The sequence below is a fragment of the Salmo trutta genome, chromosome 18, assembly GCF_901001165.1.
Source record: "Salmo trutta chromosome 18, fSalTru1.1, whole genome shotgun sequence".
Lineage (NCBI taxonomy): Eukaryota > Metazoa > Chordata > Actinopteri > Salmoniformes > Salmonidae > Salmo > Salmo trutta.
Window position 1 is genome coordinate 22,812,648 of NC_042974.1, and position 23,673 is coordinate 22,836,320.

At 43.1% G+C, this 23,673-nt stretch overlaps 1 protein-coding gene across 1 annotated transcript in view; it reads left to right on the forward strand.

Annotated features, from left to right (window-relative positions):
* Positions 1-23,375, forward strand: part of LOC115153027 (brorin-like) — a 59,488-nt gene extending 36,113 nt beyond the window's left edge. Inside the window, exon 4 of the mRNA XM_029698035.1 lies at positions 22,492-23,375. Coding sequence (XP_029553895.1) covers positions 22,492-22,634 — 143 coding nt within the window. The 3' untranslated portion in view covers positions 22,635-23,375. The remainder of the gene's footprint in view (positions 1-22,491) is intronic.
* The last annotated feature ends 298 nt before the right edge of the window (positions 23,376-23,673 follow it).

Genomic DNA, 23,673 nt, shown 5'->3' on the forward strand with positions numbered 1-23,673 from the left:
TTGGTCGACCGAGATTGTTTTAGTCGAGCGGTAACAAATATATATATTTGCGCCCATCTCAGTGAACTAATCCATTGCGGAGGCCTAGACTAAAAGTAAATTGATGCTTGATTCGAAAATGTGGTCAGAGGATCATATGGACGGTGTTACGTAATTGCTGAGCCTCGAGGCATGCAGAGGCCAAATCGAGCTCTGTACCACATTGCCAGTTCTGTCAAGTTAGTCATTGTCTTTTGTTTGGAGCACTCCTGTCAATGTTGAGTAAGGACACGCATGCATAAAAATAGGCCTATGGGCTACCTGGCCTGCGCGCAAATGTAGGCATATAAATGTGCCCATTTGGGGATCTGATAGTATTTCTGATTGGCTTAACGCACCACCACTAATGACCTGTGGAGCTTCTCAAATTAATGTTTTCTTCACATCAAACAGCAAACAACGAAGTCTGTTTTTACATCCATTGAGATTTACAATAGTTCCTCGAGGTATTTGAAAAATCTTTCCAGCTCTCTCCCTTTCGATATACACTCAGCGTGAAAGGAAAAAAATGTCATGTTGTGAGCTAGTGGAAACGTCATAAAATAGGCTTCTTATCAGTGCATGACTTGGACTGAAATAGGTTCCGGTACTCATTTTGGGGTGTTGGTACTGTTTATATTTAGGTGGAGGAGCTCCATAATACTTTTGAGCAAATATTCTATAAGAGGAACAGGAGCTCAAGCAGTAGGACATTCCAGGGTGCCGTTACTCAGCTCGGGTGAGCTCTTGCCCAAGTCAAGCACTGCTTCTTATCACTTGCGCAAATAACCTACAGCTGCTGTGTCTGTTCCGAGCTCACTGGCGCAGGCAACTGCAGGCCCAGAATATTTAATACAATGTTGTAAGTTCGCTAGCGCAAGCTTTGGACCAGACCCCAAGTTAATAGTTGATACAATGTTTCAAGTTTGTTGCAGACAGGCCATGTGTAGCCAATGTGATTTATAGGATATTTATTTTTTTATCATGATATTTTTACATTTACATTTATTTTAACATATTTTAGTAATTTAGCAGACGCTCTTATCCAAAGCGACTTACAGTAGTGAATGCATACATTTCATCCATTTCATTTCATGCATTTAAATATATATATATATTTTTCTAAATTGTACTGGCCCCCCATGGGAATCAAACCCACAACCCTGGCGTTGCACACACCATGCTGGCGTTGCAAACACCATGCTCTACCAACTGAGCCACAGGGAAGCTGGGAACCTGCAGGGTGCAATGTTTTTATTCTTTTGCTTTATGTAGGCTATTTTTACATAGTTGGGAATGGCAGTAGAAGTTACTTTTTAGGTTTGTATCATTTTCATTTAGCTTTGGATATAATTTTGATTAGCCACATGACAATGATTTTGAGATATGAAGACATAATTATAAAATTAAACTTTTTCACAAAAATGTGCATATGAAAACCGTAATTGGCATGCAGATCGGTAGAAATGGTAAGATAACTTTGCATTCCATATGAGAAAGGTTGCTGACTCCTCGTGTAGCCTATTACCGGCATCTTCAGGAGAGTAATGGCAGAATCTGCGAAAGCCAGCAGGAGCGGGGAGGAGAATAGTTGGGTCAGGTTATTTTATTTCTTCTGGTTATCTAGATCTCTGGCGCCCTCTTGAAGCATCAAACCATAAGCTTAAAGCATCAGACAACCTCAATGCACATAGTTGATTTTATTAAAACACATAGGGTGTGTCTATATATGGAAAAATACACCTATAACATTTTGAGCAATCGATTGGTCGAAGGAACAGATGACTTTCGGTCGACCGAGAATTATTTTAGTTGGGGACAGCCCTAGTTTACCATATAGTAGAATCTGGAATGATACAGTAGATGGCAGAATGCATGCACAGTCAATTTTGTAATATTTATGTTGTGGAGAATAACACCAGGCAGGAGACGGGAGTACAGGCTAGCGTGTCGTTTAGTAAAACATCTCGTGCAATACCACTTAGGACCATAGTGTACATGTGCACTGTCTAATAGGTGTCGTAACGTAACACTGTCGTAATGCATTACTGCTTAGTAATATCATTGCAACTAATATAGACAGACGTAGATCACAGATACTACGCTCCTGCACCATAGCCTTTAACTCCTAAGAATGAGGTAAGTATTCTGCTCAGGGGATTATTCTGCTCAGAAGGAGGAACTTGTGCCCTATTAACTAAAGACAGGTAATGTCCTTTTTCTTTCACTTTGCTTTAGAACGTATCAGTCTTTGTTATTTCACTGTTCATTTTTCAACTCAAAGGTCAAGCTTTTGAGGTGCTCTTTGCTGTTGAAAAGGATACCTCCGCTCTTTCTGGACTTCCAGTGGTAGGCCAGGTTCAGGTGGGAGGTCAGGCTGTGTCTCTTTTGTACGTCCACAGTCCTGGGGGTCGTTGTTCTCGTTCTCTCTGCATGTCTCTGCTGGGGCATTGGACTGTAGCAGATGATCCACATAAACGTTGACATGGCAATGATGAACTTGGACATGGTAGGTAAAAAGAGCTATGTTTCAAAGGATCACACCTTCTTGGGATGTCTGAAATCACGTACCATCACCCTTTTCTCCCTCTTCGAATTCTCTGACAGTCTGAGTCTGTCATGAGCTTTCTTCTGTTGTATCTGGTGCTTAGCCACAGTGTTGGACAAGTCTGGTTTCAACAGTGTCAGGTGGGTACGTGGTTGGCGTTTCAGAAACAGTTCAGCTGCTGTACATTCCTTTACTGTGTGTGTGGTGTGTTCCGGTAAATGAACAGCAAGTGGGCAAGCCTTTGGTGGGTGGGCACAGACTGAACCTTGAGTCTAGTCCTTCTTAAAGGTTTGCACTGCTCTCCGCTGCTCCTTTTGATGCAAGATGGTAAGGTGGTAGCAGGATGTGCCTTAATCTGTTGTTTTGCGAAACATTTAGAAGTGGTTCCAGATAACTGCGGGCGAGTGCTTTAATTTGAGTGACCCCTGGAAGTCCCTCATACAGGTCAGATAGCAGTCTCCTCCAGAACTTGGGAGGTAACATCACCCTTGATCCCCACAGAACAAAACCTTGATTTGTAGATAACTGATATGTGTTATTGTTGAATGGACAAAGGCTATTGTTGCTTACAAAGGTTGGCCCGCCCACCTATGTTAAGTCCAAGACTTTTGAAAGCACTGGGTCTTTCCTTATTTCCTTTGCTATGTCTGAAGGAGATATATGCAGTTTGTTGATGAGAGAGATCTGGAAGAGTGCCCCATTATTTCAATGGCGGTGTCACTTTTGCATGGTAGTCTTGATAGTGCATCTGTATTTGTACTCAATCTCGTGGTCGTAGGCTAGCCGTATCAGAGCCCAAAGTTGCATTCAAAGTACAGCCATGGTTGCTATGGCTGATTTTGGTCCAAGGATGGCCAACAGAGGTTTGTGATCTGTCAGCAATTGGAAGTTCCTTCTGTAGAGGTATTTGTAAAAATTCTTCACTCCAAATATTATGCTCAGGGCTTCCTTCTGAATTTTTCTCACTTGGTGACAGAGTCTGTGATGCAAATGCGATGGGGTGTTCTTCACCTGATGATAAAATATGTGAGATGATGGCTCCTACTCCGTATGAAGATGCATTACTCGCGAGCCTCAGCTTCATCTCTGTGTTGTAGTGGTCAAGCCGCTTGCTCTTTAGAAGATGCTGTTTGCAAGTTTCGAATGCTTCTTCTAATTGTGAAAACCATTTCCACATTGTGTTGGCCTGCAGCAGTTGGTGAAGCGGATGCAACAGTGTGGATAGGTTTTTGTAGGGGATAATACATTTTTCGTAAGGAAAAATCTAGTCTGAAATTTCAAAGTGGAAATTACAAACTTCAGAAGCCTTTTTAAATCTCAAATACATTATATGTTTTACATTTCCTACATTGCAGGGTGATCAAATTGAGATCCTACATCTGTAGTTCAGGAACCCCAAACATTACCTCAGCTCTGATACATTCGTGGTTGCTGGTGCTGAAGGTTGGGTGCAATCCTTGTGCGTTGATCTTGTATCCGAGATACCTGGAGAAACTCACGCATTGTGTCACATCCTGGCCAGTATAAGGGTTAATTGGTATTGTAGTTTGGTCAGGACGTGGCAGAGGGTATTTGTTTTATGTGGTTCAGGGTGGTGTTTTGGTAAAAGGGCGTTTGATTTAGTATTTCCGGGTTTTTGGTTTATGATCTATGTTTATGTAATTCTATGTCTAGTCTAGGTAGTCTGTTTTCTATGTAGAGTTAATTGGGGTGGACTTCCAATTGAAGGCAGCTGTGTGGTGTTGCCTTTGATTGGAAGTCCTATATTAGTTGGGTGTGTTTGTCTGTTTAATTGTGGGAGATTGTTCTGAGTTTAGACTTGTGCCTTGCCAGACTGTGTGTAATTCGTTGTTCGTTTCGTTTTGTTGTTTTGGAGTGTTCTTTTTGATTTAATAAATGTTCAAAATGAACAACCGCATGCCTGCTGCGTTTTGGTCCTCCTTCACCGACGACAAGCGTGACACATTGTCTATATTTAATTCTCACTCCAAAACACTGAGAAACACGTCTGCTTTTTTTCATCTTTTGAGTTCATTTGCAGCCAGCCAACGCTCAAAGCACTCTAAATAGTTATCAAAATCCTATTTTGTAGCCTCAAACTCTGGTACTTTACCAATGGTTGCCATTTTCATAGTTATTTGTTCTGTTTCTACATTCACTTGTATTCCTTAATTTTCAGAATGTTCATCTAATTCTTCAAGTTTTTGCAATTTCTTCATTTTCTACACACATTTGTAATCATGCACACACTGTTTTACGTTTATTTTGTCTTCGTATGCCTATTTCTTTTTGTAAAAAATATTTTCCCCTTTATCAGAATACATATTCTCCACTGAGATCACCCTTTTTTCAATGGGTTCAGTGCCAGTTCTTACTTTCACCACCAGTGTCGATTTTCTGGACTCCAATAGGCTCACTATTAGCAGCTTCCAATCACTGTGCTATTTAGTAATGCTTAGCTAGCTTTATAGCAGTCTTCTACTGGCAGTAAAAACTGACGATTGCCATTGCCATCATATTTTCGAATTTCATTACTCATTCTTCCCTTCAAGCAATGTCCGTTTATGAAGTTTGATCACCTCATCGCCACTGTAATATTTGTGTTGTTGAGAATATCCCCAGGCAGGAGACGGGAGTACAAGAAGTGTGTCGTTCATTAAAACATCTCGTGCAATACCACTTAGGACCATTAGGTGTCTGTCTACTAGGTGTTGTAACATAACACTGCCGTAATGCATTACTGCTTAGTAACAGCATAGTAACTAATATTGACAGATGTAGATCACAAAACAAAAAATGTAAGTCTCAGTAGTTCTAAAGATTCCATTTCCATACTTTGAACACACAATCAATTATACCTGTCAACACAATACATAAAAAGTATGCTGAGGAACTTCATCTTCACTTCTGTACATTTTCAGTTTCCTGCACTCTCCAAGAAGGCATGAAGAAGAAAGTCAATCCGGTAGTTGACTTGACTGACTTTCAATCAGTATTGGGGAAGCTACATTTACATTTAGATAATATAGTTTACCAAGCTACCAGTTACTGCCCACTGGAGGAAGTTAAGCTACCCTTAAGAAAAATACAGTTTACTTAACTAAAGTTACCTTGAAAAAGTAGTTCATGTTTTTTTTTTTACGGAAATAAACTGAACCAGAGCCAAAACCACTTCAAACAGCGAAACATGATGAAGAAGCCTGGTCGTCAGGGGAAGCCTAGTCGTCAGGGGGAACAGGAACTCTCTCATTTAAAATGAGGTAAAAATATTAATGGAATAGGTTTAGAGATGCTGCGAAAATATATTCAAAAGCATTTATAAAATGTCAGGGCTTGAAGATATAAGGTAACGTGGGGTAACCAGCACCCCCAATAACAATGTCCATTTGCTGACACAAAGAGTTTGGTAAAATTGTGGTATGTGGATGATGGTCTTGCTTGGACTATGAATGGAATTAAGTGGCTATAGTTTACACATTTTTTGTTATTTAATGAAATGTTGTTTTTATAAATGGGCTGTTTTCCCCAAGTACCAGGGCAATAACAATAACGAGGCTATAAACAGGGGGTACCGGTACCGAGTCAATGTGTGGGGGTACAGGTTAGTCGTGGTGATTTAAGTATTATGTACATGTAGGTAGGGGTAAAGTGACTATGCATAGATAATAAACAGCGAGCAGCAGAATTGTAAAAGTAAAAGGGGGGGGGGGTCAATGCATTCAATGCAACGGGTAGCCATTTGATACATTTTTCAGCGGTGGAAGTTGTTAAGGTGCCATTTTGACCTAGACTTAGTGCTCCGGTACCGCTTGCCGTGCGGTAGCATAGAAAACAGTCTATGACTTGGGTGGCTGGAGTATTTGACCATTTTTTGGGCCTTCCCGAGACACCGCCTAGTGTATGCTGTATGACACCCCAGAGGACAGTTGACCCCTGTCTATAGGTCATTGGCAACCAGTGGTGTGGAACATGTGTCAACTATAAACTATTTAAACACTTGCCCCCAAATCCCCCTACCCCAAAACATGTAAATGTTGGACTACAAATTGTGCCTTCCTGTGTTATAGTTAAGCCAAAATGTTTATTCTATTCTACTGAGCCATTTACTTTTTTTTGGCAGGAAGCTTGGCCCCAGTGATGTACTGGGCCGTACGCACTACACTCTGTAGCACCTTCTGTTCGGATGTTGAGCAGTTGCCAGGTAGTGACGCAACCGGTCAGGATACTCTCGATGGTGCAGTTGTAGAACTTTTTGAGGATCTGGGGCCAAATCTTTTCAGTCTCCTGAGGGGGAATAGGCGTCATGCCCTCTTCACTCTTGCCCTCTTGTTGTGTTTGGACTATGATAGTTTGTTGGTGACGTGGACACCAAGGAACTTGAAGCTCTCGACCCGCTCCACTTCAGCCCCGTTGATGTGAATGGGGGTGTGTTCGGCCCTCCTGTTTCTGTAGTCCACGATCAGCGTGGCAGATGTGGTGTTGCCTACCCTTATCACCTCGGGGCGGCCCGTCAGGAAGTCCAGGATCCAGTTGCAGAGGGAGGTGTTTAGTCCCAGGGTCCTTAGCTTAGTGATAAGCTTTGTGGGCACTATGGTGTTGAACGCTGATTTGTAGTCAATGAACAGCATTCTCACGTAGGTGTTCCTTTTGTCCTGGTGGGAAAGGGCAGTGTGGAGTGCAATTGAGATTGCGTCATCTGGTGTTGATGTGAGCCATGATGTCACGTCCTGACCAGTAAAGGGGTTATTTGTCATTGTAGTATGGTCAGGGTGTGGCAGGGGGTGTTTTTTTTGTGTGTTTTGGGGTTGGTTTATTTAGAGGAGATTTGTTCTAGTTTTCATTTTCTATGTTCGTTTTCTATGTGTGGCTGAGTATGGTTTCCAATCAGAGGCAGGTGTCTTTCGTTGTCTCTGATTGGAAGCCATACTTAGGCAGCCCTTTTTTCCTTTGGGTTTGTGGGTGGTTGTTTTCCGTTATAGTCTTTGTACCTGACGGGACTGTGTTGGTCGTTTGTTATTTTGTCAAGTGTGTTCACTAAAAAGTTTGAAAATGAGCACTATCCACGCTGCGTCTTGGTCTCCATTTTACGACCCCTATGACAGAACCACCCACCAAAAGAAGACCAAGCAGCGGGGTAAGGAGTAGGAGAAATATTTGGAGTCGTGGACATGGGAGGAGATTTTAGACGGGAAGGGACCCTGGAGGCAGGCTGGGGCGTATCGTCGACCAAAGGAAGAACTGGAGGCAGCGGAGGCAGCGAAGGCAGAGCGGCGCTACTATGAGGCACTGTATAAGCCAAGAGGCAAGTCCAAAAACCTTTTGGGGGGGGCACACGGGAGTTGGGCAGAGTCAGGGTGGAGTCTTGAGCCAACTCCCCGTGCTTACCGTGGGGAGCGGGTGAAGAGGAGAGCACCGAGCTATGCGGAAATGCGCACGATATCGTCCACACGCACGCACAGTCCGGTGCGGTCAGTACGGCTCCACGGCGTTGCCGGCAGCCAGGGAGAAGTGCCCCGGCGCAGCGCATCTGGCCGCCAGTGCGTCTCCTCGGTCCAGCTTACGCTCTACGCACGGCAGCCCTCACTCTCCAGCACAGCCCAGTTTGCCCTGTGCCAGCGCTCCGCCCGTGCCGGGCTACATTGACCATTCAGCCAGGACGGGGTGTGCCAGCCCTGAGCTCCAGACTGCCCAGTGTGCCCCGTGCCTGCTCGGTGCACCCAGTCTCCTGTAAGTCTCCCCAGTCCGGGGAGACCGGTCCCAGCTCCACGCAGGTGACCTCCAGCGACGCTCCTCAAGTCGGAGCCTCCAGCGACGCTCCCCAGTCAGGAGCCTCCAGCGACGCTCCTCAGCCCGGAGCCTCCAGCGACGCTCCCCAGTCAGGAGCCTCCAGCGACGCTCCTTAGCCCGGAGCCTCCAGCGACGCTCCCCAGTCAGGAGCCTCCAGCGACGCTCCTCAGCCCGGAGCCTCCAGCGACACTCCCCAGTCAGGAGCCTCCAGCGACGCTCCTCAGCCCGGAGCCTCCAGCGACACTCCTCAGCCCGGAGCCTCCAGCGACACTCCTCAGCCCGGAGCCTCCAGCGACGCTCCTCAGCCCGGAGCCTCCAGTGACGCTCCTCAGCCCGGAGCCTCCAGCGATGCTCTTTTTTCCTTTGGGTTTGTGGGTGGTTGTTTTCGGTATAGTCTGTGAACCTTACTGAACTGTTTGTCGTTTGTTTATTTTGTTTGATTGCTCACTCTAAATAAAGAAGGAAGATGAGCACTATACCCGCTGTGCCTTGGTCTGTCCCTTACGACGCTTATGACACATGACCAGCCTTTCAAAGCACTTCATGGCTACAGACGTGTGTGCTACGGGGTGGTAGTCATTTAGGCAGGTTACCTTGTCTGTCTTCGGCACAAGGACTATAGTGGTCTGCTTGAAACTGGCAAGTGTCAGTGAAGACACTTGCCGGTTAGTTAGCGCATGCTCTGAGTACACGTCCTGGTAATCATCTGTCCCCGCGGCCTTGTGAATGTTGACCTGTTTAATGGTCTTACTCACATTGGCTACGGAGAGCGTGATCGCACAGTCGTCCGGAACAGCTGGTGCTCTCATGCATGCTTCAGTGTTGCTTGCCTCGAAGTGAGCATAAAAGGCCTTTAGCCCGTCTGGTAGGTTCGCGTCACTGGGCAGATCACATCACTGGGCAGATTGCACAAGATTGTGCTATTTTCTTAGGTTTTTTTGCATTGTTTGTAACTTTTTTTTAAACGTATTTTGTGCATAATGTTGTTGCTACCTTCTCTTATGACCTAAAATAACTTCTGGACATCAGAACAGTGATAACTCACCTCAAACTGGAAGAAGATTTTTCTTTTAACGAGTCCGACGTGAAGGATATACTGCTTTCCCGGGAACAGGCCCAAATCCCTGTCATTTGCTTGAAGAAAATATGTAGAAAAAGGAGGCGGAGGTCGGGCTGCCTTCTAAGAATTCGTAGGCGAGCGAGTAAACCCCCACTGCCATCCGTTCTATTGGCCAATGTGCAATCATTGGAAAATAAAATCAGTGACCTACAATCAAGATTAAACTACAAACGGGACATTAAAAGCTGTAATATCTTTTTTTTCGTGGAGTCGTGGCTGAACGACGACATGAATAACATACAGCTGGCGGGTTATACACTGTATCGGCAGGATAGAATGGCAGCCTCTGGTAAGACAAGGGGTGGCTGTCTATGTATCAAGGTTTTGTTTGCCTGAGGTAGAATATCTCATGATAAGCTGTAGACCACCCTATATACCTAGAGAGTTTTCATCTATACTCTTCGTAGCTAAATCCATTTTACCTCATTTCTACCAACATGTTAAATGTGCAACCAGATGGAAAAATAACTCTAGACCACCTTTACTCCACACACATAGACGCATACAAAGCTCTTCCTCGCACTCCATTTGGCAAATCTGACCATAAATTTATCCTGATTCCTGCTGATTCCTGCTTACAAGCAAAATTTAAAGCAGAAAGCACCAGTGACTTGGTCAATAAAAAAGTGGTGATATGAAGCAGATGCTAAGCTACAGGACTGTTTTGCTAGCACAGGCTGGAAAATTGTCTGGGATTCTTCCGATGGCATTGAGGAGTACACCACATCAGCCACTGGCTTCATCAATAAGTGCATCGATGACGTCGTTCTGACAGTGATTGTACGTACATACCCCAACCAGAAGCCATGGATTACAAGCAACATCCGCACTGAGCTAAAGGGTAAAGCTGCCACTTTCAAGGTGCGGGACACTAACCCGGAAGCTTATAAGAAATTCCGCTATGCCCTCCGACGAACCATCATACAGGCAAAGCGTCAGTACAGGACTAAGATTGAATTGTACTACACCGGCTCCCACGCTCTTCGGATGTGGCAGGGCTTGCAAACTATTACAGACTACAAAAGAAAGCACAGCTGAGAGATGCCCAGTGACACGAGCCTACCAGGCGAGCTAAATTACTTCTATGCTCGCTTCAAGGCAAGTAACACTGAAACATGCATGAGTGCACCAGTTGTTCCGGACAACTGTGTGATCACGCTCTCCGCAGCCGATGTAAGACCTTTAAACAGGTCAACATTCACAAGCCCGCAGGGCCAGACGGATTACCAGGACGTGTACTCCGAGCATGCGCTGACAAACTGGCAAGTGTCTTCACTGACATTTTCAACCTCTCCCTGTCTGAGTCTGTAATACCAACATGTTTCAAGCAGACCACCATAGTCCCTGTGCCCAAGAACACTAAGGTAACCGGCCTAAATGACTACTGACCCTTAGGACATAGGTCTGTAGCCATGAAGTGCTTTGAAAGGCTGGTCATGGCTCACATCAACACCATTATCCCAGAAACCCTAGACCCACTCCAATTTGCATACCGTCCCAACAGATCCACAGATGTTGCTCTCTCTATTGCACTCCACACTGCCCTTTCACACCTGGACAAAAGGAACACCTATGTGAGAATGCCATTAATTGACTATTAATTGAACAGCTCAGTATTCAACACCATAGTGCCCTCAAAGCTCATCACAAAGCTAAGGACTCTGGGACTAAACACCTCCCTCTGCAACTGGATCCTGGACTTCCTGACGGGCCGCCCCCAGGTGGTAAGGGTAGGAAACATCACATCCGCCACGCTGATCCTCAACACGAGGGCCCCTCAGGGATGCGTGCTCAGTCCCCTCCTGTTCTCCCTGTTCACTCATGACTGCATGACCAGGCACGACTCCAACACCATCATTAAGTTTGCCGATGACACAACAGTGGTAGGCCTGATCACCGACAACAACAAGACAGCCTATAGGGAGGAGGTCAGAGACCTGGCCGTGTGGTGCCAGGACAACAACCTCATCCTCAATGTGATCAAGACAAAGGAGTTGATTGTGGACTACAGGAAAAGGAGAACCAAGCATGCCCCCATTCGGCAGGTAGCCTAGTGGTTAGAGTGTTGGACAAGTAACCAAAAGGTTGCAAGAACGAATCCCAGAGCTGACAAGGTAAAAATCTGTCGTTCTGCCCCTGAACAAGGCAGCTAACCCACAGTTCCTAGGCCGTCATTGAAAATAAGAATTTGTTCTTAACTGACTTGCCTAGTTAAGTAAAGGTAAAATAAATAACAATTAAAAACGGGGTTGAGAGCAGGTTGAGAGCTTCAAGTTCCTTGGTGTCCACATCACCAACAAATTAGCATGTTCCAAGCACACCAAGACATGTCGTAAAGAGGGCATGACAAAACCTATTCCCCCTCAGGAGACTGAAAAGATTTGGCATGGGTCCTCAGATCCTCAAAAGGTTCTACAGCTGCACCATCGAGAACATCCTGACTGGTTGCATCACTGCTTGGTATGGCAACTGCTCGGCCTCCAACCGCAAGGCACTACAGAGGGAAGTACGTACGGCCCAGTACACCACTGGGGCCAAGCTTCCTGCCATCCAGGACCTCAGTACCAGAGGAATGTCAGAGGAAGGCCCTAAAAATTGTCAAAGACTCCAGCCACCCTAGTCATAGACTGTTCTCTCTGCTACCGCACAGCAAGCGGTGCCGGAGCGCCAAGTCTAGGTCCAAGAGGCTTCTGAACAGCTTCTACCCACCAAGCCAAAAGACTCCTGGCCATCTTATCAATGGCTACCCAGACTATTTGCATTGCCACCCCTCCTTTCTTTTACGCTGCTGCTACTCTCTGTTATTGTCTATGCATAGTCACTTTAATAACTATACCTACATGTACATATTACCTCAATTTCCTCGACTAACCTTTGCCCCCGCACATTGACTCTGTACTTGTACCCCCTCTGTATAGCCTCGCTATTGTTATTTTACATCTGCGCTTTAATTATTTGTTACTGTTAATGCTATTTTTTAGGTATTTTTCTTAAAACTGCATTGTTGGTTAAGGGCTTGTAAGTAAGCATTTCGCTGTAATACCTGTTGTATTCAGCGCATGTGACAAATACAATCTTATTTTATTTGTATATGTTAGGAGCCCGTAAAATGCCAGCCATCCCCTCCCGCGTCATCTCTCTCAGCACTAAATAAATAAAATTTTGAAACAAAATGGCATTGCACATCTCACTATTAATATTCTCACTATGATGACGTTTTAATATACAGTGGGGGAAAAAAGTATTTGATCCCCTGCTGATTTTGTACGTTTGCCCACTGACAAAGAAATGATCAGTCTATCATTTTAATGGTAGGTTTATTTGAACAGTGAGAGACAGAATAACAACAAAAATATCCAGAAAAACACAAGTCAGAAATGTTATAAATTGATTTGCATTTTAATGAGGGAAATAAGTATTTGACCCCCTCTCAATCAGAAAGATTTCTGGATCCCAGGTGTCTTTTATACAGGTAACGAGCTGAGATTAGGAGCACACTCTTAAAGGGAGTGCTCCTAATCTCAGTTTGTTACCTGTATAAAAGACACCTGTCCACAGAAGCATTCAATCAATCAGATTCCAAACTCTCCACCATGGCCAAGACCAAAGAGCTCTCCAAGGATGTCAGGGACAAGATTGTAGACCTACACAAGGCTGGAATGGGCTACAAGACCATCGCCAAGCAGCTTGGTGAGAAAGTGACAACATTTGGTGCGATTATTCGCAAATGGAAGAAACACAAAAGAACTGTCAATATCCCTCTGCCTGTGGCTCCATGCAAGATCTCACCTCGTGGAGTTGCAATGATCATGAGAACGGTGAGGAATCAGCCCAGAACTACACGGGAGGATCTTGTCAATGATCTCAAGGCAGCTGGGACCATAGTCACCAAGAAAACAATTGGTAACACACTACGCCGTGAAGGACTGAAATCCTGCAGCTCCCGCAAGGTCCCCCTGCTCAAGAATACATATACAGGCCCGTCTGAAGTTTGCCAATGAACATCTGAATGACTCAGAGGACAACTGGTGAAAGTGTTGTGGTCAGATGAGACCAAAATGGAGCTCTTTGGCATCAACTCAACTCACCGTGTTTGGAGAAGGAGGAATGCTGCCTATGACCCCAAGAACACCATCTCCACCGTCAAACATGGAGGTGGAAACATTATGCTTTGGGGGTGTTTTTCTGCTAAGGGGACAGGACAACTTCACCGCATCAAAGGGACGATGGACGGGGCCATATACCGTCAAATCTTGGGTGAGAACCTCCTTCCCTCAGCCAGGGCATTGAAAATGGGTCGTGGATGGGTATTCCAGCATGACAATGACCCAAAACACACGGCCGAGGCAACAAAGGAGTGGCTCAAGAAGAAGCACATTAAGGTCCTGGAGTGGCCTAGCCAGTCTCCAGACCTTAATCCCATAGAAAATCTGTGGAGGGAGCTGAAGGTTCGAGTTGCCAAACGTCAGCCTCGAAACCTTAATGACTTGGAGAAGATCTGCAAAGAGGACTGGGACAAAATCCCTCCTGAGATGTGTGCAAACCTGGTGGCCAACTACAAGAAACGTCTGACCTCTGTGATTGCCAACAAGGGTTTTGCCACCAAGTACTAAGTCATGTTTTGCAGGGGGGTCAAATACTTATTTCCCCCATTAAAATGCAAATCATTTTATAACATTTTTGACATGAGTTTTTCAGGATTTTTTTGTTGTTATTCTGTCTCTCACTGTTCAAATTATCCTACTATTAAAATTATAGACTGATAATTTCTTTGTAAGTGGGCAAACGTACAAAACCAGCAGGGGATCAAATACTTTTCCCCCCCACTTTAAGGTCCTTCTTTTTTTATTTTGTCCAAATCATCCTAAAGTATCTAAAAAAATGACGTTTTATCTGTGTAAACAGACTTTATTAGGGCACGTCTACAGTGTGCACAAATCAGTTCACTTGCAAGACCTATTACGCTGGAAATATTTTAATGTTAATTTCAAGCACTTTTGATTTAGCTAGAGTGCACTTGCCAAGACCAGAATGAGCACAATCGCTATATAATGCAACATTTTTACAGACAAAACCATCAGTAGAGTCATTTTTATTTGCACAGCCTTTTATCCCCAACAAGTCAGTTTGATGGAAACTCCCCTCTGGTGGGAAAATGTGCATAGTGTTTTTATGCAGATTTTTGAATATTCGCATGTAAATCTGTCGCCAAATGGATGGCAACCTAGCTAGTATCCAGATTTCCATCCAACCTTTTTATGTGAGTAAAGTACATGTACATAATGATTCCGTGCCTACTTGTTCGGTCTGTGTTGTTTATTTTATGCCTGCTGGTTAGTCGGGCAGACAGAGAGAAGTGACAGAGGAATGCACTATCAACAAGGATAAAGAACAGTTGCTTCACGAGGTATCTCTACCTGAAAATGCATGATCTAAGTGATTGATAGTTGTTATTCAGCATTCATAAAAGTATGCCTTATTTACTTTGAAGAACTACTAAAATAGGGATTTTTTTTGTCAGACAGCATATGCAACAATTGAAATATTTTATTAAAGAAAAGTAATGTGAACAAATGATGGTTAAGTGAAAAGCAGTAATGGGCAGTCTCTACCATCATGACACTTTTATGAATTGCTTTATTCTGTCTGGTTACAGCATTCAACCCACATAATACAGTGCATTTCATTTAAAAACTGAAAACCATGATATTTTTTTTTATAATAGATCAGAAACCAAACCTTTTTAAAAATAGATCAGAAACCAAACCGACACTAATCGCTTAGCACTAGTAATCGCTCAGCATTGATGGTTTTGTGTTTCATTACAAAACAGCTAGTAAAGTTCAAAACCCATTTCACTTACATAGGAATTTAATCCATTTTTTTTATATGTGCACTATTTCATTACACACATTCAATTTGCTGGAAATTTGGGAAAATAGGCATATTGTTTTTATGCACTGGTGTAAAGTACCTCAGTAAAAATACTTTAAAGTACTACTTATATTGTTTTTTTGGCCATCTACTTTACTTTACTATTTATGTTTTTGACAAATTTTACTTTTACTTCACTACATTCCTTAAGAAAATATTGTACTTTTTACTCCATACATTTTCCTTGACACCCAAAAGTACTTGTTACATTTTGAATGCTTAGTAGGACAAGAAAATTGTCCAATTCACGCACTTATCAACAGAACATCCCTGGTCATCCCTACTGCATCCGATCTGGCGGACTCACTAAACACACATGCTTCGTTTGTACATGATGTTTGAATGTTGGAGTGTCCCCCTGGCTATCCGTAAATCATTTTAAAAAATGAGAAAGTGGTGCAGTCTGGTTTGCTTAATGTACGGAATTTGAAATGATTTATAATTTTACTTTTGATACTTAAGTATATTTTACCAATTACATTTACTTTTGATACTTAAGTATCTTTTAAACCAAATACTTTGACTTTTACTCAAGTAGAATTTTACTGTGTGACTTACTTCAGTCATTTTCTGTTAAGGTATCTTTACTTTTACTCAAGTATGACAATTGAGTACTTTTTCCACCACTGTTTTCATACGGATTTTAGAATATTCACATTAAAATCTGTAGCCAATTGGATGGAAACCTAGCTAGTGACAGCTTGTGAGATAAACAAGAAAGGAAAATGCTCTACTTCTAGATAAACACTTAAAACTAATATACCCTGTCGCTTCACAAGATAAAACCTTCTGCTGTCTTACAGCATTGTTCCGGAATAAAAAGATAAAAAGAAAAAAACAAAGTCACACACTAATTATTCTCATAGTTTACTCTCCGTTAGTCAGCACCTCTACAAAACAAACATTTTTGGGTGTGCGTCAGCTTATGCCTTTTACTAGACTAGAATAACAAAGATGACATTTAACATGTGACAGCACATATTCAAGACTACACACTCATTCTATTGCAACATGTTGGGAAGTAAATGATTCATACCATAGAAAAATCACTGCTCCAAAGGCTTCTCCTCTTCAAACACTTTCACTTACCATTTTCACAAAGCCAAGGCATTTTGCTGCATTCATAATGCATATGTACTAAGGAACTGCATTACGGGGAAGTGATTTCTGTCTATTCGGCTATTTCCTTTACCTCACCTCTCAGAGCCAGAAAAGTGGAGCATTAAGGTGTCCCTGATTTCTCTCATCTACCATCACTAGTGTTGAGCCAAAGGTGGTAATGGCTGTTCCTTTCACACTCAGTCCACCTGCTTAGTGACATTTTGGGACAAGTTTTCAGTACCTGCATATCACACAAGCACATTTTGGACTGTCCATTTGTGTTTTCTGATACAGTCTGATGCTGGAGGTTATTAATGGAGGATAATGCTCTTTTGAGGCCCATTTAATGTGTTCGGATAAAAACACTATCTACTGTCAGAGAGAAGAAAGATGTGTTAATGAAGCCACTGTGACTAAAAGGTGGGTGTTCAAGTGCTAAGCAAAAAGAAAGGGTGACAGCAATGAGTAAGCACATCGAAGCACAGAATGGGTGCATAAATTAATAGGAATGAGTGTCATGCTAATCATTCTGTGCACAAATTGATGACAGGCTGTCGCTTAAGTCTTGGCTGCATAATAACATTTCTCATGATTTTTATTGGGCTGCAGTCTACCTCTTTATAGTGTCAAACATATGATTATATGCCAGTTTGTTCATTCAGAAGTGTGTCTTAATAATTTTGATGGACTATCCTTGAGGCAATATTTTGCTTATTATTATTAATGAATCAATTGCGACAGCAGACAGGGACATGTGGTGAGTTGTTATTCAGGGAGAGTTTCTTCAGTTTTCATTTGAAGAGTTATAAATGTGTGAGTGCTGACATTTTTACAGCCTCAACAAACTGTTCATTATTGATTGATGCGCCAGCATGCTTTTCCTTAGTGTTTCTGTCCAGTGAAGATTCCTTTGCTTCAAGTGAAAGACTTTCAATTTATCAGTGGCAGCTGCATCTTAATACTAGAATAGTGTTGCTCAAGCCCATGTTAAATGAGAAACCATTTCCTGCAGCTGTATGCCATGTTGTGACTGCAGCTCCAGGAGTGGGTATTTGGGTCCATGCTGCTTGAAGGGGTGATTTATGTGAATATCTTTTTTGCCAGTTGGGGAAGACAGATGGGGTTTCTCGAGACAATGGCTAATGTTTCACATTGGGAACCAGAGCTAAGTAGGTTATAATGTAGGTTACATGTAACTAAAGATTGATGAACAGAGATTGTACTTTTCATTGCAACTGCATCATTTGTCAAATCAATGTTTTATTTGTAACATGCGCCGAATACAACAGGTGTAGACCTTACCGTGAAATGCTTTCTTACAAGCCCTTAATTAACCAACAATGCAGTTCAAGAAATAAAGTTAAGAAAATATTGACTAAATAAACTAAAGTAAAAGATTAAATGAAAAGTAACACAATTAAATAGCAATAACGAGGCTATACACGTAGGGGGGGTCAATGTAAATATAGTGGTTTGCGAAAGTATTTAACCCCTTGGCATTTTTCCTTTTTTGTTACCTTACAACTGGGAATTAAAATTGATTTTTGGCGGGTTTGACATGCCTACCACTTTGAAGATGCAACATATTTTTATTGTGAAACAAACAAGAAATAAGACAAGAAAACAGAAAACTTGAGCGTGGATAACTATTCACCCCCCAAAGTCAATACTTCGTAGAGCCACCTTTTGCAGCAATTACAGCTGCAAGTCTCTTGGGGTATGTCTCTATAAGCTTGGCACATCTAGCCACTAGGATTTTTGGATGCTGTTCTTGGGGTGATGAGAGGTGTTGGGTTTGCTCTAGACATAGCGTTTTCGTTGATGGCCAATAAGCTCAATTTTAGTCTTATCTGACCAGAGTCACCCACATGCCTTTTGGCAAACACCAAACATGTTTGCTTATTTTCTTCTGGCCACTCTTCCGTAAAGCCCAGCTCTGTGGAGTGTATGGCTTAAAGTGGTCCTATGGACAGATACTCCAATCTCCGCTGTGGAGCTTTGCAGCTCCTTCAGGGTTATCTTTGATCTCTTTGTTGCCTCTCTGATTAATGCCCTCCTTGCCTGGTCCGTGAGTTTTGGTGGGCGGCCCTCTCTTGGTAGGTTTGTTGTGGTGCCATATTCTTTCAATTTTTTAATAATAGATTTTAAATGGTGCTCCGTGGGATGATCAAAGTTTCGGATATTTTTTGTTTATAACCCAACCCTGATCTGTACTTCTCCACAACTTTGTCCCTGACCTGTTTGGGTATCTCCTTGGTCTTCATGGTGTCGCTTGCTTAGTGGTGTTTCAGAATCTGGAGCCTTTCAGAACAGGTGTTTATATACTGAGATCATGTGACAGATCATGTGACACTTAGATTGCACACTGGTGGAATTTATTTAGCTAATTATGTGACTTCTGAAGGTAGTTGGTTGCACCAGATCTTATTTAGGGGCTTCATAGCAAAGGGGGTGAATAGATATGCATGCACCACTTTTCCGTTTTTAAATATACTGCTCAAAAAAATAAAGGGAACACTTAAACAACACATCCTAGATCTGAATGAAAGAAATAATCTTATTAAATACTTTTTTCTTTACATAGTTGAATGTGCTGACAACAAAATCACACAAAAATAATCAATGGAAATCCAATTTATCAACCCATGGAGGTTTGGATTTGGAGTCACACTCAAAATTAAAGTGGAAAACCACACTACAGGCTGATCCAACTTTGATGTAATGTCCTTAAAACAAGTCAAAATGAGGCTCAGTAGTGTGTGTGGCCTCCACGTGCCTGTATGACCTCCCTACAACGCCTGGGCATGCTCCTGATGAGGTGGCGGATGGTCTCCTGAGGGATCTCCTCCCAGACCTGGACTAAAGCATCCGCCAACTCCTGGACAGTCTGTGATGCAACGTGGCGTTGGTGGATGGAGCGAGACATGATGTCCCAGATGTGCTCAATTGGATTCAGGTCTGGGGAACGGGCGGGCCAGTCCATAGCATCAATGCCTTCCTCTTGCAGGAACTGCTGACACACTCCAGCCACATGAGGTCTAGCATTGTCTTGCATTAGGAGGAACCCAGGGCCAACCGCACCAGCATATGGTCTCACAAGGGGTCTGAGGATCTCATCTCGGTACCTAATGGCAGTCAGGCTACCTCTGGCGAGCACATGGAGGGCTGTGCGGCCCCCCAAAGAAATGCCACCCCACACCATGGATGACCCACTGCCAAACCGGTCATGCTGGAGGATGTTGCAGGCAGCAGAACGTTCTCCACGGCGTCTCCAGACTCTGTCACGTCTGTCACGTGCTCAGTGTGAACCTGCTTTCATCTGTGAAGAGCACAGGGCGCCAATGGCGAATTTGCCAATCTTGGTGTTCTCTGGCAAATTCCAAACGTCCTGCACGGTGTTGGGCTGTAAGCACAACCCCCACCTATGGACGTCGGGCCCTCATACCACCCTCATGGAGTCTGTTTCTGACCGTTTGAGCAGACACATGCACATTTGTGGCCTGCTGGAGGTCATTTTGCAGGGCTCTGGCAGTGCTTCTCCTGCTCCTCCTTGCACAAAGGCGGAGGTAGAGGTCCTGCTGCTGGGTTGTTGCCCTCCTACGGCCTCCTCCACGTCTCCTGATGTACTGGCCTGTCTCCTGGTAGCGCCTCCATGCTCTGGACACTACACTGACAGACACAGCAAACCTTCTTGCCACAGCTCGCATTGATGTGCCATCCTGGATGAGCTGCACTACCTGAGCCACTTGTGTGGGTTGTAGACTCCGTCTCATGCTACCACTAGAGTGAAAGCACCGCCAGCATTCAAAAGTGTCCAAAACATCAACCAGGAAGCATAGGAACTGAGAAGTGGTCTGTGGTTACCACCTGCAGAACCACTCCTTTATTGGGGGTGTCTTGCTTATTGCCTATAATTTCCACCTGTTGTCTATTCCATTTGCACAACAGCATGTGAAATGTATTGTCAATCAGTGTTGCTTCCTAAGTGGACAGTTTGATTTCACAGAAGTGTGATTGACTTGGAGTTACATTGTGTTGTTTAAGTGTTCCCTTTATTTTTTTGAGCAGTGTATATATATATTTTTAAACAAGTTATTTTTTTTTCATTTCACTTCACCAATTTTGACTATTTTGTGTATGTCCATTACATGAAATCCAAATAAAAATCAATTTAAATTACAGGTTGTAATGCAACAAAATAGGAAAAACGCCAACGGGGGTGAATACTTTTGCAAGGCACTGTAGGCAGGGGTGCCATGTGATTTAATTGTTCAGCAGTCTTTTGGCTTGGGGGAAGAAGCTGTTAAGGAGCTTTTCGGACCTAGACTTGGCGCTCAGGCACCGCTTGCCATGTGGTAACAGAGAGAACAGTCTATGACTTGGGTGACTGGAGTCTTTGACAATTTTTTGGGCCTTCCTCTGACACCGCCTAGTATATACACATCCGTTCAAAAGTTTGGGGTCACTTAGAAATTTCCTTGTTTTTGAAAGATAAATGATTCATACCATAGAAAAATCACTGCTCCAAATGCTTCTCCTTTTCAAACACTTTCACTAATTATTTTCACAAAGCCAAGGCATTGCACAGTGAAGAGGCGATTCCGGGATGCTGGCCTTCTAGGCAGAGTTCCTCTGTCCAGTGTCTGTGTTCTTTTGCCCATCTTAATCTTGTCTTTTTATTGGCTAGTCTGAGATATGGCTTTTTCTTTGCAACTCTGTCTAGAAGGCCAGCATCCCGGAGTCGCCTCTTCACTGTTGACGTTGAGACTGGTGTTTTGCGGGTACTATTTAATGAAGCTGCCAGTTGAGGACTTGTGAGGCGTCTGTTTCTCAAACTAGGCACTCTAATGTACTTGTCCTCTTGCTCATTTGTGCACAGGGGCCTGCCACTCCTCTTTCTATTCTGGTTAGAGCCAGTTTGCGCAGTTCTGTGAAGGGAGTAGTACATAGCATTGTACAGGAACTTCAGCTTATTGGTAATTTCTCGCATAGAATAGCCTTCATTTCTCAGAACAAGAATAGACTGACGAGTTTCAGAAGAAAGTTATTTGTTTCTGGCCATTTTGAGCCTATAATCGAACCCACAAATGCTGATGCTCCAGATACTCAACTAGTCTAAAGAAGGCCAGTTTTATTGCTTCTTTAATCAGAAAAACAGTTTTCAGCTGTGCTAACATAATTGCAAAAGGGTTTTCTAATGATCAATTAGCCTTTTAAAATGATCAACTTGGATTAGCTAACACAACGTGCCATTGGAACACAGGAGTGAGGGTTGCTGACAATGGGCCTCTGTACGGTCTGATGCCGAGCAGTTGCCATACCAGGCGGTGATGCAACCGGTCAGGATGCTCTCGATGGTGCAGCTGTAGAACTTTTTGTGTATTTGGGGATCATGCCAAATCTTTTCAGTCTCCTGAGGGGGAAAAGGTGTTGTCGTGCCCTCTTCACGACTGTCTTGGTGTGTTTGGACAATGACAGTTTGTTGGTGATGTGGACACCAAGGAACTGGAAACTCTCAACCTGCTCCACTGCAGCCCCGTCAATGTTAATTCCGGCCTGTTCGGCCCTCCTTTTCCTGTACTATCCATTGGATATCTGTGTTTTACAAAGTTGTACAGTATGTTGTATGGTATGTTGGTTGATATACTCATGATGTTGAAATGGTTTTGTTTGGATAATCCCTCAACTATTATTAAATATTTTTGGTTAATGGTCATTTATGCATCAGTAACATTATTTTTCATCAGAGAGACAATCCAATGAAGGGCAACGAATTAAGGCATGTCTTCCCTTTAACCAAACAAAAAAACAGCTCAGTGGGATCGTTGTTGGAGTGGGTGGAATGGCCCTACTCTGTTTGCCATTCCATCCACTCCAACCACAATCCCACGAAACCTTTTTTCAGGTCTTGGATTGACTGTATACAAGATCATGAGATTGCCTGAGACCAATTTAACCGTTTATTCAATTCCTCTTTTGCCAGGGCCAAACTGTTATGCAGACACACAAGTGATCCCAGCTGGACGTGAGGTGAAGATTGATGAGTGTTCAATCTGTTACTGCACGTATGAGGAGGGCACGTGGCAGATTGAGCGGCAGGCCACCTGCAGCAAGAATGAGTGCTAGTAGAACTAGAGACTGGCACTGGAAGTGGGCATGGGGGGCAGGGGTTATGGGGCCATGGGTGCTCCCACCGTGATAATTGCCAGTAAGTACGCAACTCAATGCTAGCCTGACTAAACCAAAGTGAACGCTGTTGAGCACAAACAACAGTGAGCGCAGTGTTCATTCTGGTTTGACCAGGCTAACTCAACGCAGCCTTCACTCAGTCTAAACCTGACGTCAGGGTCACCCTCCAGACCGTATGATTTCTGCATTTATAATCACATGGATTATTAAATCAAGCTTTGTATGATGATTTGTAATCCACATACAGAATATCTATTTATCTATGTACTGAATTATTTATGGAGATATATAGTACAAAAACTATAAACTAGCCAAAATATATTTTTTATAGGCACTGTATTTTATTAAGCTGCTATGTATTGGGTCAGAGGTCAAATAAACATCATGGAATGTATAGAATCCTTACTGTACAGCTGTCTGTGTTTAATGAGGTAGAAATCATAGCCTACAGACAGGCAGTGTCATTACCTAAAGTTAACCAATTGGTAAGGTTTCAATATGACAACTTTACGCAATTTTGAAAATGACTTATTGAAGAAATGTAAGAAATGACTTGACTGTTTAAAGATTTAGCTCTCTTTTCTTGCCATTTTGATGTGTTTTGATTTTATGTGCATTTTGTAAGCAGTTCTCTATTATGTATTGATGTTTAAAATAAACAGCAACCTGTGTACTGTAGGTGCTTGTATGGTAATATCAATTCCTTGAACCAAATACAGTTTTTAGATGTCGCAGCACACATCCTATTGATTCATGTAGATTTAGATATTTCATTTTTGCAACTGTTAACTCACAAGACCCCTTTTATATGCTTGATGCAAGAGCTGATGGTTAATATTTCATAGACTGTCAAGAGAACATAGATGAAATTATTAAACAATTGTGCCAATTAATATGCAACAGCTATCTGCATTACAATAGAGGTCCAACGGTAACTGAAAATCTTGAATTTCCATAAAATCTGCCTAAGGACATA